The 12,790-nt window shown below is 35.8% G+C and overlaps 1 protein-coding gene across 1 annotated transcript in view; it reads left to right on the top strand.

Moving 5' to 3' along the window:
* The window catches only part of LOC122787982 (melatonin receptor type 1B-like), a 43,994-nt gene that overhangs the window by 27,060 nt on the left and 4,144 nt on the right, over window positions 1-12,790 (top strand). The window contains exon 5 of the mRNA XM_044054910.1: window positions 4,311-4,508. Coding sequence (XP_043910845.1) covers window positions 4,311-4,508 — 198 coding nt within the window. The remainder of the gene's footprint in view (window positions 1-4,310; window positions 4,509-12,790) is intronic.

Below are 12,790 nucleotides of genomic sequence, written 5' to 3'. Positions count from 1 at the left end.
ACCCAACCCTAACCCTAAGGTCGCACACTCACCTTACCCACTCCCTAACCCTAACTCACCTACCCCACCCTAACCCTCATGTCCACACAATCGCATATTTACCTGACCCGCACCCTAACCCTAACTCACCTAACCCACACCCAATTGCATACTCACCTTCATTCGCACACTTACCTTAACCTGGTCCGTAACCTTCGCTCTACAGTTGAGGAAATAGCGAAGCTGCAGAAATGGCCCACTGAATACTTTCCCTAGGAAACTATTCGGTGTTCTGCAGCTTCGCTGTTTCAAGCATTCACTCTACTGGGTTCGATATTATAACATTCAAAGTTTTTGAACTTCGATGTTATAATATAGACCCTGGGCAGGCTGTGTTAAGTATCACTGCTTGGGATGGATGCAGTGAAGCTCATGGCCTATGAAAGAAGCAATATTACATAAAGGTCAGGGTCCCCATTGCACATAACATTACCATAACTCAGTCTGGCTATGGCAATTATCTGGTCTTCTCTGATGCCATTTATTTTTCCAGTGCAGGGGAAGGCTGATGACTCTATGATACAAAGGGATACAATTGGTCCAGAGATTACTACATGGGAGTGGAGTCATGAGGGAATGCTCTTATCAGGGAAAAAAGATGAACATAACTGACAATGTAGTACTTGGGACTGCAAAGAAAAGCAATGATAATGAACATTCATATATATAAAATGAAACAAACAAAAGTACAAAAACTGAAATTATTACCAGACAAAAACTGAATATATGACCAGAGGTACTTTGTCTACACACAGTTCCTTAGTAATTTAAAAAAAGAATATGGAAAACAAAGCTCCATGCCCTTAATAGTCCACATTTAGTGCAGTTTAAAACTGAATATATGACCAGAGGTACTTTGTCTACACACAGTTCCTTAGTAATTTAAAAAAAGAATATGGAAAACAAAGCTCCATGCCCTTAATAGTCCACATTTAGTGCAGTTTTAATTGCTGCATCTTGTACTATATGCCCATGTTTATACTGCATTGAAATGAAAGTACACAATTAGCACAGTTTTTTCCCTGCTAGCTATTATTTACAATTGCTGATGAAGAAGTGTAGGTAAAAAAGCACTTGGTTTAAATTAGAACTCTGAATGGATTGGATTCAGAGATGCGATTAATATGTAAAGGTCAAGAAATGTACAGACTAATGAAAGGTATGAAAAACTTTGAAAAACAAAACCAAGATACCAATGACCACCAATAGGCAAAAGCATCCACAGACATTTTAATATCCAACAAAACCAGTGAAATAAGAGCTTTCGTCTTGCTAAACTGAACAAAACATCATCAGACTAGTACAAAAAACCAATCAATTGCTTTAAATAGATCCCCAGGTCCCATGATGAATTAATTAATGTATTAGTTACATCATAAAATCAGTACTTTAAAATGTTAAAACAACACAACAAGGCTAAACTGACTAATGATCCACATATTTTTATATGTGTTTGTATACAAACTCTTTTGTATGTGTACACATATTTTCTCTTATGCAATCTTGTTAAAATCAAATTATAATTTTAAATATAAAGATAACTGCTTTGGGTTTGTACAACTATGTCCCCTACAAATTACACTACCTTTGTAGGCGTCTCAATTTTAAAATGCAAGCTAGGGAACATGCATCATTCAAGCCCGGTGGGGTGTAGGCATTTAGCCTCATTTGCCATAGTAGTTCCTGTAATTCTAATTTTAAAGACGGGGCCACCCTGAGAGTCTAGTTCGACTTGGTCTATAATCCTAAAACTGAAACTATGTTCCGGGTGTTCATGCACATGTTTTGCTAACACGTTCTCCATTTTTGATTTTTTTAATACTGTATATGTGCTCATACACCCTTTCTTTAAACTTTCGGTCGGTTTTCCGATGTAATAGCAAGAACATAATTTACAAGTAGCTAAGTAGACAACACTTTTGGAACCACAATTAAACCTTTTGTTGTACTTATACTTTTTATCCGTAATACAGAAAGTGGACCCTACTTCCATAAATTAACTAATAAAACTACTAAGGTTCTACTTTAAGTGCTTGAGCCCAAGCAGTGAAAAACCTATATCTCGAAGCCAGGGACTTGAGCATGTTGTGGTTCATTTAGGCCATCACTCACACTCAAAGCTGAATATGAGTTCAGACAAGCAGCTATCACGCCTTACTCAAACCCTTTATTAAAGTATGAGGAAGGTAAGTGTGGCAGCCAGGGATTGGAGGGGGAATTTAGGTCTAGGGAGCAGGAGGGGAGTTTTAGGGTTAGGAGTAGGAAGGGATAGGTTTAGGGAGTAGGAAAGGAGCTTTAACCCTAGGGAGTGGAATGGGTTTTTAAGGTTTAGGGAGTGGGAAGCGAGTTTTAGGTTTAGGCTGTGGAATGGGTGTTTAAGGTTTAGGGAATGGGAAGTGAGTTTTAGGTTTAGGGAGTGGGATGGGTGTTTAAGGTTTAGGAATCGGGAAGTGAGTTTTAGGTTTAGGGAGTGGGATGGGTGTTTAAGGTTTAGGGAATGGGAAGTGAGTTTTAGGTTTAGGCAGTGGGATGGGTGTTTAAGGTTTAGGAATCGGGAAGTGAGTTTTAGGTTTAGGGAGTGGGATGGGTGTTTAAGGTTTAGGGAATGGGAAGTGAGTTTTAGGTTTAGGCAGTGGGATGGGTGTTTAAGGTTTAGGAATCGGGAAGTGAGTTTTAGGTTTAGGGAGTGGGATGGGTGTTTAAGGTTTAGGAATCGGGAAGTGAGTTTTAGGTTTAGGGAGTGGGATGGGTGTTTTCAGTTTAGGGAGTGGGAAGGGAGCTTTAAGCTTAGGAGGTGATGTGGGAATTTAGGGTTAGGAAATTGGAAGAGAGTTTTAAGTTTGAAGAGAGAGGACTTGGGTTGGGAACTGGGTGGGAGTTTTAGGATTAGAGTCTGGGCTCTGGTAAGGCAACAGCATGTTATAGGGTCAGTTACTAGAGGGCTAAGTAGTTATGAGAGACTAGACTAGTAGGAGTTCAAGCACTTGCATTTTTGAGCAAGTTGCAGTGAGCAAGCTTATTGGAAAGTGCTAGCATGTGACCACTCATAGAAGACCTGTGCACTAAAGCCTGTAACTTTCCCACAATGTTCTCAAACTATTTCTGCAGTTTTGAATAAAATTCTCCAGTTGTCCTGGTTATAGTCCAAACTCACTAGAGGATGGGACAGATAGGACCATACAGGGAAAGCAGTAAAACAGCCCTTTGTGAAGACCAACCAACACCAGAGACTTGTTTAGATGTTCATGCTGGAAAGAAGAACAACACAAAGATCTTTTTAATAACAGTGAAAAACTGAACTGGCTGTTGTAAAGCATGCAGTATAGTATGCTATAAATTGCCACCTGAGAGAATGTGATACAATTTGAGAGACAAGAGGGTTAGAAGTAGTTGTAGGGATTCTGAAAGGCTAAACTAACTGGCAACAACCTGAGAAATTTATGTGAGATACTATAGTTTTCTACCATCAAATTCCAAGTGTTATATTCCTTTCCAAGCTGCATATAGTAATTTACTTAAATAAGTGATTTATTTCCTGCAAACTGTAAGCATTGCTTTGTGGATAAAATAACCATGTATGTGATATTACCATGGCGTTTGCTTCAAAGAAAGGAACCAAGAATGCACAAAAGGGTCAGATACCAAAAAACGAGGTATGCAAAATAAACAGTGATAATGACATATAAAGAAAAGTTGTATGATTAAAATGGCACTCCTTAATTATATTCCAAAGTGGAGTTATACCAGGAGCAGATGAAAAGCCAGCCCATAAGTGTATTGCATCTCATCAGTGAAATGTTATTATTGTGTTATTAAAATGATGCAATATCACCTGAGATGTTCAACTTCATTATAAAAGGAGGTCACAGTGTGAACACTAATTCATTCCTCATTCATCTTTCACAAATATGTTTCTTCATTTAAAGATATTTTTCTTGACAGCTAAAATGTCAGATAGTTCATTTATAAGTTAACTCTGCCCACTCTGACAGTCATGAAAAAAAATAATGTATGTACTAATTTTATAACCTAGACAGCATTCCAGTTTTAGGAAATAAGAAAAAGGTTTGAGTATAGTTTTACAGGCTGCTGAGATAAGTACACTCTTAAAGTGTATCTCAATATTACTGGATTATTTAGAAATCAAAACTGTGCATAAGGCTAATATAACATGCTGTTTGATTAAATATTGAAAAATATGCAATCTTTATATTCCATTTAGTAACAGTTATATTGCTTTTCTTAGATTGCATAAATTATTTTCTGAAAAGAAAATCTGAACAAAATGTCTGATACTATTAGCTTTATTAATTACAGGGGTCAGCTTTATAGCAATCAGAGCAGTTCTGAAATGCAGCCTTTTGTTATGGGGATGGCCTCCTTTCTTATTGTTAGCGTGGTGTTGGACATTTCTGGGAATGCACTGGTCATCACCTCAGTTCTACGAAGCAAAAAACTCAGAAATACTGGTAAGAAACTAATGCTTTCATTTTTATGCAAGTCATTTCAATTTGAGGTAATGTACTTGGATATCCATTGAAAGAAAAAAATGATTAAACTGAGCCCATCTTGTTCTGCTCACTGTCTCTCTGATTCTGTCTTTGTCTCTCTCTTTCTCGCTCTCTCTCGCTCTCTCTCACACGCACACACGCTCTCTCTTTTTGTTAATGGAATTGCATGAAATATGTAAAAACATGCATGTTATGTTCATGTGTTCTCTAATTTCACTACTTTCTGAAGCCCATGTCAACTTAAAGATTGTTAGTATAATGTCTTATCCAAGTTAAACAAATTAGCATTTAGTTATTGCACTTCTACATAACATGTTACATGACTAATTGAACTTAAAACCTAGTATGTAAACACACAAGATGAATGGTTAAGAGTAAGGCAATAAATGACGAAGTCATATTGCCCTAACTTCTTTTCTAACAAGGATAATATTATTATTTACAAAACCGTAGCTTAGGTTTGGTCATTTTATATTTAAATCTAATCCTAGTCAGCTTTAAATGCTTACTTTACAGCAACTAAGAATATATAGCATCAATCCTTTCATTAAAAACGTATTTTGAAATATTGAAAACATGCATGAATTATTTTTTCTTTTGAAATATTGCCAGTATACAGTAACTGTGAGTGACACAAGTTTTATCTTACCTTGTTGTGCTACTTTCATAAAAGTATGCAATAGTTTTTGGCACAGTTGACTGAGTGCAATGGAAAACAATGTATGTTACATCTAGTGACTATATAATTGCAGTGCACATCATGGCAGAGCTGCACGTACAGACACAGAAATAAATAAGTATGTAATGATATTTTTATATACTTGCTGCTGCTATGGCTGGGCATGCCAAAGTGAAACTTGTGCAGCAGTCAAAAAAAGGAAAAATACAAATTAAAATAATTTTGTAGCAGTAAGTTTATACCAAGTTAAAAAAATAAAAACAGATTCACAGTAAACTCAAGTGAGAAATTATATCAAAAGCATTGCCATCAAAATAACATGGACTTGGTAACCATAAACCAGGTACTGGTAAGAGACACCTTTCTATTCCAAAAGATTCAGAAACACCCCTGTTCAAAACTTATTAAAGTAGATTGACTGAAAGTAATTAGTTTGCAATAAAACATCCTGAAAACTTTGTCACAAAAGATTATTAAATACTATTGTTCAAACACTATTCTAGTAAAAAAATAATAATAAAATACCACGACTAAAAGTGATCAGCTCCTACTCAAACATCCCCAGATATTTTTTCAGTTCTCCAGTAATACTGACCACAACCTAATATCAGATAAAACATACACCAAAGCTGTTACATCTGGAAGAAAAAAGAGTAATACTAGCTGCTGCAGTCTAAGGGTAAATAAAAAACGTAAAATATATCAGCGAAAAATGCTTAAAGGCATTGAGCATTGAAACAATTCTGTGACCATGCGGTACTTAATAATAGAGGAGCAGAAGGTAACGGAAATGGGAAAGACTATTAAGATCGGTAAATGTACAGAATAGCCAGAGCATCTTTATTTTGGAAGGAGAGCAACACATGGGAAAACTATTAGCTAAGAGGACCTAAGTCAGAAAACAGTTGAAGATAAATATCAAAAGACTACATTTACGATTGAGCAAAAAGGCCTATAGTTTCATATCACAAAAGCATGTCTAATATGGAGTAAGAATAAGAGATGTGAGAAATGACAGAAAAACTCCAAGAACTTTGGGGATGAAATAGTTACAAGACATACGCCAGCTTCATTGGATAGAAGGATAAAATCTTGCCTATGGCTCAACTGACACAAGTTCGATTAGCAGTTTGGACACCTTTTAGAGCTGCCATTGGGACAAAAGTTGAATGATGAGACTTAGACTTGCCTTTTTTTGGAAGATAAGTCGGGAGTCTGAGTCCATGCATGATCTATGTGGGTGAAGTCCTGGCGGATACTAAGGTTCATGCAGAGGGTGCAGTTTTCAAGGGGGGGGGCAAGGCAACTTGAATAGATTGCACATAGATGCATGCATTTACATTACTAAATCACAGTGCACACCAGCCCTTTGGGCATGATAATCCATGTACAGGGAGAGTAGGACTTAATTATCAACATGGGAAGAGTGAACCAAAAAATGACAAGATCAATAGTAATACAAGGAAGTGACTTCAAAAAAAAGGAACAAAAATGAACACAATTAGGGATGTTGACAGACAAACTGGATATTTTTTGGGGGTCTCCTCATTTGATCATCCAGTCCATCTAGGCTCTCTAATGATTCTTTCATTTGCCCAGTACCTGTTGGCCAGAACCATTACCACTGTAGTGGGAATCATATAATGTTAGGCATCATCTGATCGCGATAACTATTTTCTTCATATGTACTTAACCTCTATTTTATATCTTAACAACTGCTTCAAGGTGTGATGTGCATTAGGTGAAGTGTGTGGACATCATTCTCTCATGCAAGCATTTTCCCTCAGAGATCAATCTGTTTACCGATACTCCCACTAGATCCAGTGGTCTCTAACAGAGAGCCTTGTAGTCTCCACCAGAGAGTTTTATAGCAGGGCGCATATCCTAAGGCATAGACACCATTTTCCTGGGTTATTCTCATTTCTGCTTTCTGTTCCGGGTGCTCCAGTGTTAGGCTACTAGTGAGTGAGGCCTTCATCCTACTATTCTGCAGAACTAGCATAGTCTGGATGTTGCTGCAGACCATATGTCGTACAAAATTAATGGTACACTGTCAAAATGCAATGAGCATGAAAATAAAGGAATGCGTCTGAATGAAAAATCCATTTTTTATTGTTTTGTAAAGTGCATATGTCATCGCAATATATGATATTCTAAAGTAATATCAAGAAATGCAGTAGATTAGCAAACAGGAATTGATAAAAAGTGATTATAATAGGAACCTGGCCTGGATGTGAAAATGTACAGGCTTAATTTAGACTGTGGGCTCAAATATGTAAGTAGCATTTATATGCATTTTCCAAGTAATCCACTATCGCTTGATTGTCTCTACATTAGCACACTGGGGTGGGAGCTTTATCAAGGATAATAGTACTGGTTTTCTGTATGCACATACTGTCTTAATTTATTTTTATTTATTTATTTATTTATTGTCATTTGTTAACTGGGTTAATGCAACTGAGCCACTGGCCCATTTTCAGTGGAGACCCGAGGAGAAAAGCTTCAAATTACAAATTACACTCATACAAAAAAGAAATTGCAGTCGTACAAAAAAAATGATATCTCAAAAATGTATGCAACAAAAGATAATAACAATTAAATTGTTTTGTACAGGTTTTTGTATATAGGAATTTATGTACAGGATCAACATGATGGTGTGGAAGCTAGGAGAAAACAAAGGAGTTATTTACACATAGAGAGAGCTGGAGAAGTTTTCCAAGGAAGAGGGGCAATAAGAGAAGAAAGAGAAAAGATGGTGGTTATAAGGAAGAGGTATTAGGAATCAGGTTGGAGCTAGACAGGAACAGGACCAGGTGTTATGTAGGTAGTGCTTGAGTGCTAGTTTGAATTATTATTTATGGGGGATACTTCTTATATTGTGAGGAAGGGAGTTCCAGGAGTGAGCAACTTATTTATATGGAACTCATAAAACTGAGTGGACTTCTGTAAATTTATTTATATGGAACTCATAAAACAGAGTGTACTTCTGTAAATTTGTTATTTATATGGAACTCATAAAACAGAGTGTATGTCTGTAAATTTGTTATTTATATGGAACTCATAAAACTGAGTGTACGTCTGTAAATTTATTTATATGGAACTCATAAAACTGAGTGAACATCTGTAAATTTGTTATTTATATGGAACTCATAAAACTGAGTGTACATCTGTAAATTTGTTATTTATATGGAACTCATAAAACTGAGTGTACTTCTGTAAATTTGTTATTTATATGGAACTCATAAAACTGAGTGAACGTCTGTAAATTTGTTATTTATATGGAACTCATAAAACTGAGTGTACATCTGTAAATTTGTTATTTATATGGAACTCATAAAACTGAGTGTACTTCTGTAAATTTGTTATTTATATGGAACTCATAAAACTGAGTGTACTTCTGTAAATTTGCTATAAGTGTCATGAGATTGTTGTGTATTCCATAGCTATTTTGATGTATTTGGAGAGCAAGGCAAAGCTGCAATGCACAGTTTGTCATTAATATGTACAATCATTATATTGAAATTCTGTTTTCTTATATACTGATTTCAAAATTGCTGTATCTTTGAAAATTCCCCTAATCCAAAGGTGCAGCTGTCTCATAGTTAATATGCAAGAATGTGGAATGCAGTGGAGTAAAACACTGTTTTTTGTTAAAACATTTAAGTGACTACAAATCTGCGTGCTATATTTGCTATATAACGTTCAGTCATGCAGTCATGTGTGCCAGTCTGATATTTTCAATAGTGGTATTAAATTAATAGCAGTCTGATATATTCTGCACTACTATCAAATTAATGGTAGGTTGATATATTTTGTGCTACCATAAAATTAATGTCAGTCTGATATAGTCTGTGCTATGATTAAATTCATGCCTCTCTGATATATTCTGTACTCACCTTACATCAATACAACGTCTGGGCTTCCAGTGAAAATAGGTATGACTCAAATGGACATCTTATATTGTGCATTCAGTGGATAAGCTGATATGTGACACACACACACACACACACACACACACACACACACACACACACACACACACACACACACACACACACACACACACACACACACACACACACACACACACACACACACACACACACACACACACACACACACGAAGGAGCACTTACTAGAGCAGAAGTTGGGTGCTGTTGAATGTGTAATAACAGCACTACAACTTAATTTGCATGTAAAATAATGAAAACGATTTGTCTAATTTCATAACATCATTTGAACTCAAATCTCAAGTGGTGGAAAATTAAAAGAACAAGTATACAGCTTATAGATTTATTGTAGCTTTATGTAGTGAGTAGATGATGATAGTGCATACTGAACGCTGAGATTTGTCTCACCTATTTGACTGTACGTTTCCAGAAGAGTGAGGAATATGTTTGCCACTTTTCAAATATAGTACTTGGAGCTGTGACCAAAGTATATTCCAATGCATGAAGTTACTAAGGTGCAGGGTCAGAATGTAAATGATTAGACGTAATAGCTTTTAGAACCTTTAATCTGTTAGTTTCAGAATAGTTTGTTCTAGTAAATGAAAACTGTGTTGGTTTGGTGGCAAAAGTACATCATTATCTAGATCTTATATACATAGCAATTTCCAAGAAATCTATTTAAAAACTTTACACTCCTGTTTTTACAGCAGGTCAGAATTGCTTTCTGCTGATTAAAGCAGAGGAAACAGCTTGAAAAAAGTTTGAATATGGTATTTATTTACCAAATCCTAAAATAATTATATTGCCACATATTATGTACTTACTAAATCTTAGTGGAAGCAGAAGGCACCTCAGAAAGTAATGATTAATGTAAAGTTCTGCAACTCAAATTGAGGCTAATTCAACCAGTTTGGCCCATTAAAATGAAATGCTCCTATGCAATACATGTACCTCTGAGGACAATAAGTACTGAAGCATGATGCCATATATAGTGAAATAACATATTACTGAAAACCATGTTAAGCATTGTTCATCCTTCTATGCATCCTTGATATCTTTGACTGTGAAATTCCACTGCCAAGTGCATGAACATTAAAATGCTTGAGAAATCTGAATATTGCTTTTTCAATAACTCCAAAATGCATGAAGCTAATAATGGATAAACATAGTGCATTGAGTTGTGCAAAACTCATGGTAGGTCATGAAAGTAGATTGATATGCCTTAAATCATGTAATCATTTTCAGAATACATCATACTATGTATTCCTGTCCAGTAAAGGCAGAAGAGTTTCATTTTCATATGCCAGCTGATAGTTTGCAAGGAAATGACTGAGCAGGAATATCATTTTATTCCGTCCTCCGCCTCTAGCAGGATTTAGCCTTTCCAAAGCATCCAAACATCTTAGTGTTATACAGTGGTAATAACCACTTTGTGCCTCCTCTCATGTTTTGGTTAGGAGTTCTATATTCTCCTGTGTATAATGTTATATTTAGAGGCATTAATTCCCACTGTGTTTTATTTTTTCACTCATTTGAATTGTTGTAGCTTCAAGTTCTTATCTAAAATTGTACTTCAAAAAGCTGAATGGCTTTTTTTAAGAAATAACATAAGTCTAAATGAAAGTATAGTTATAAGTGGGTGGTTTTAGGCATTAAAAGACACTGTAAAATGTTTCCAAATATTTCTTATAATCTTGATATGCAAACAGTATTACTGATAGTTTAAAAAGACTGATATGTAGATTATTAGTCAGAAAGACTGGACGTTTGTTTAACTGAGATATATTTTGAAGGACAGTACAGTAGCATAGTGATCAGCATTGTTGCCTCACAGAGCTTGTTTTTTTTATCTGGGACCCAGCTATGTTGCTTTATGTGCAGAGTCTGTATGTTCATGTATTTTCACCCAAGGCTCAGTTGTGTATGTGCATGTCTCTCAACTTTCTGACTCCAAAATGTGGAACACTACCTATCATAATGTGCAACAAGTGGACAAAATGTGGAACACTACCTATCATAATGTGCAACAAGTGGACAAAATGTGGAACACTTGCAAACAGCTTATTAACAACTTTAACTAGCAAGTTCATAGGATGGCTAAAATATGTCATTTTACATTCATAAAAAGTTCCTTTAATGAATTAATATGATTTAGTATTATTTCCTGTGGATATCAGCTAAAAACATTATTAAAACTGAATATGCGACAGACCCTTTCAATGTGGAACAATGAGGAACATGGACTGTTTAAGACTTAAAATGAGGAACCTTCCTTGTAATGAGGTACACTTAAGAGGTATGCATGTGTGTGCGTGCGTGCGTGCATGCGTGTGTGTGTGTGTGTGTGTGTGTGTGAGGAAATCCTACAGTGCTGCAATAGCTAAAACAATACAATGGAATGCATTTCACTACATGCACATAGTTAAAACCAGGTGAAGCAAAAAGAGAAATGGGTGAAAGCAAAATCATCAAGAAAGGCTCACTAAAAGGGTAAATAACTTTCTTTAGGGGGATTAAGGCTAACAACCTACCATCTGCACCTCAGAAAACAAGGGGGCAAAGGAGACCCACTGCAATGGACTCAGAACTGTAGAAGAGCTAGTAACATACATAGCCTCACAGACGCACACGCAGAGATATCTCTCTTTCTCTCTCTCTCTCTCTGTATATATATATATATATATATATATATATATATATATATATATATATATATATATATATATTTATTTGACATTTTTTGACTGAGTTAGTCCAGCTGGGTTGGAGCCTTTTTCAGTGGAGACCCAGGGAGAAAAGATCCACAATAACTTAGCTACTTAACTACATAACTAGATTAACATAATACATAGCCATATAAACAATAGTTACCAGTAGTAATATTAAGCTGAGATAAAATGAATGACAGATTCTAAAAGACAGAAAAGTATACCTGGCACACATACAGAGTAAAAGGAAACAAATAGAAAATTACATTTTTCATCATCAGTTCAGCTGAACAGCAGCAGTGGGTAGAACTAATTAAAGCACAATAAATTCTGTTTGAGTCTATAGTACTTATGCAGGTTCAAGGTAGAAAAACTAAAACTAGTAGGAGTAATGTAGAGAAACAGAGTGGAAGAGAAGGGAAGTAGGGTGACACGTATGTTAGAAGGGTTTCTATTAGAAGACCGAAGACGCATTCTTTCGAATGTGTGTTGGTTGAACTTAAAAGACTGAAATGGCAAAATATCAAAGCAGCTTTTAAGCGAATTCTTTCCCTGGGAAAGAATTTGCTTGGCCGCTTCATTACTTTGCCATTTTCGGCACTGTAGTGCGGTCTCGGAGTTGGTATATTTAAGTAGGGGTGGTGTTTAAAGTGTTTTGTTTTTTATTTTTTTTTTGTTGGAACAACGATTTTTGCTGTTCTGACAGTTTGACATTGTAAGCTTTTGCTTACATAGGGTCAATTAATCACTGGTCACTTTTTTAAGCATTCAGTGATCTAATATAGACCTATGTTAGAAGGGTGGGAGGCAAGTTGGCAGAGAGGAGTAAAGTCAATCGGGGATGGTCTCAATGAATACTGTTCAATTATGTGTGTTCTTAAACTGAACAGTCTATTTAGATAG

The sequence above is a fragment of the Protopterus annectens genome, chromosome 13.part0 (genome assembly GCF_019279795.1).
Source record: "Protopterus annectens isolate FY-2018-M chromosome 13.part0, PAN1.0, whole genome shotgun sequence".
In the NCBI taxonomy this organism is placed as follows: Eukaryota; Metazoa; Chordata; order Ceratodontiformes; family Protopteridae; genus Protopterus; species Protopterus annectens.
This window is presented reverse-complemented; position numbering and strand designations above follow the sequence as displayed.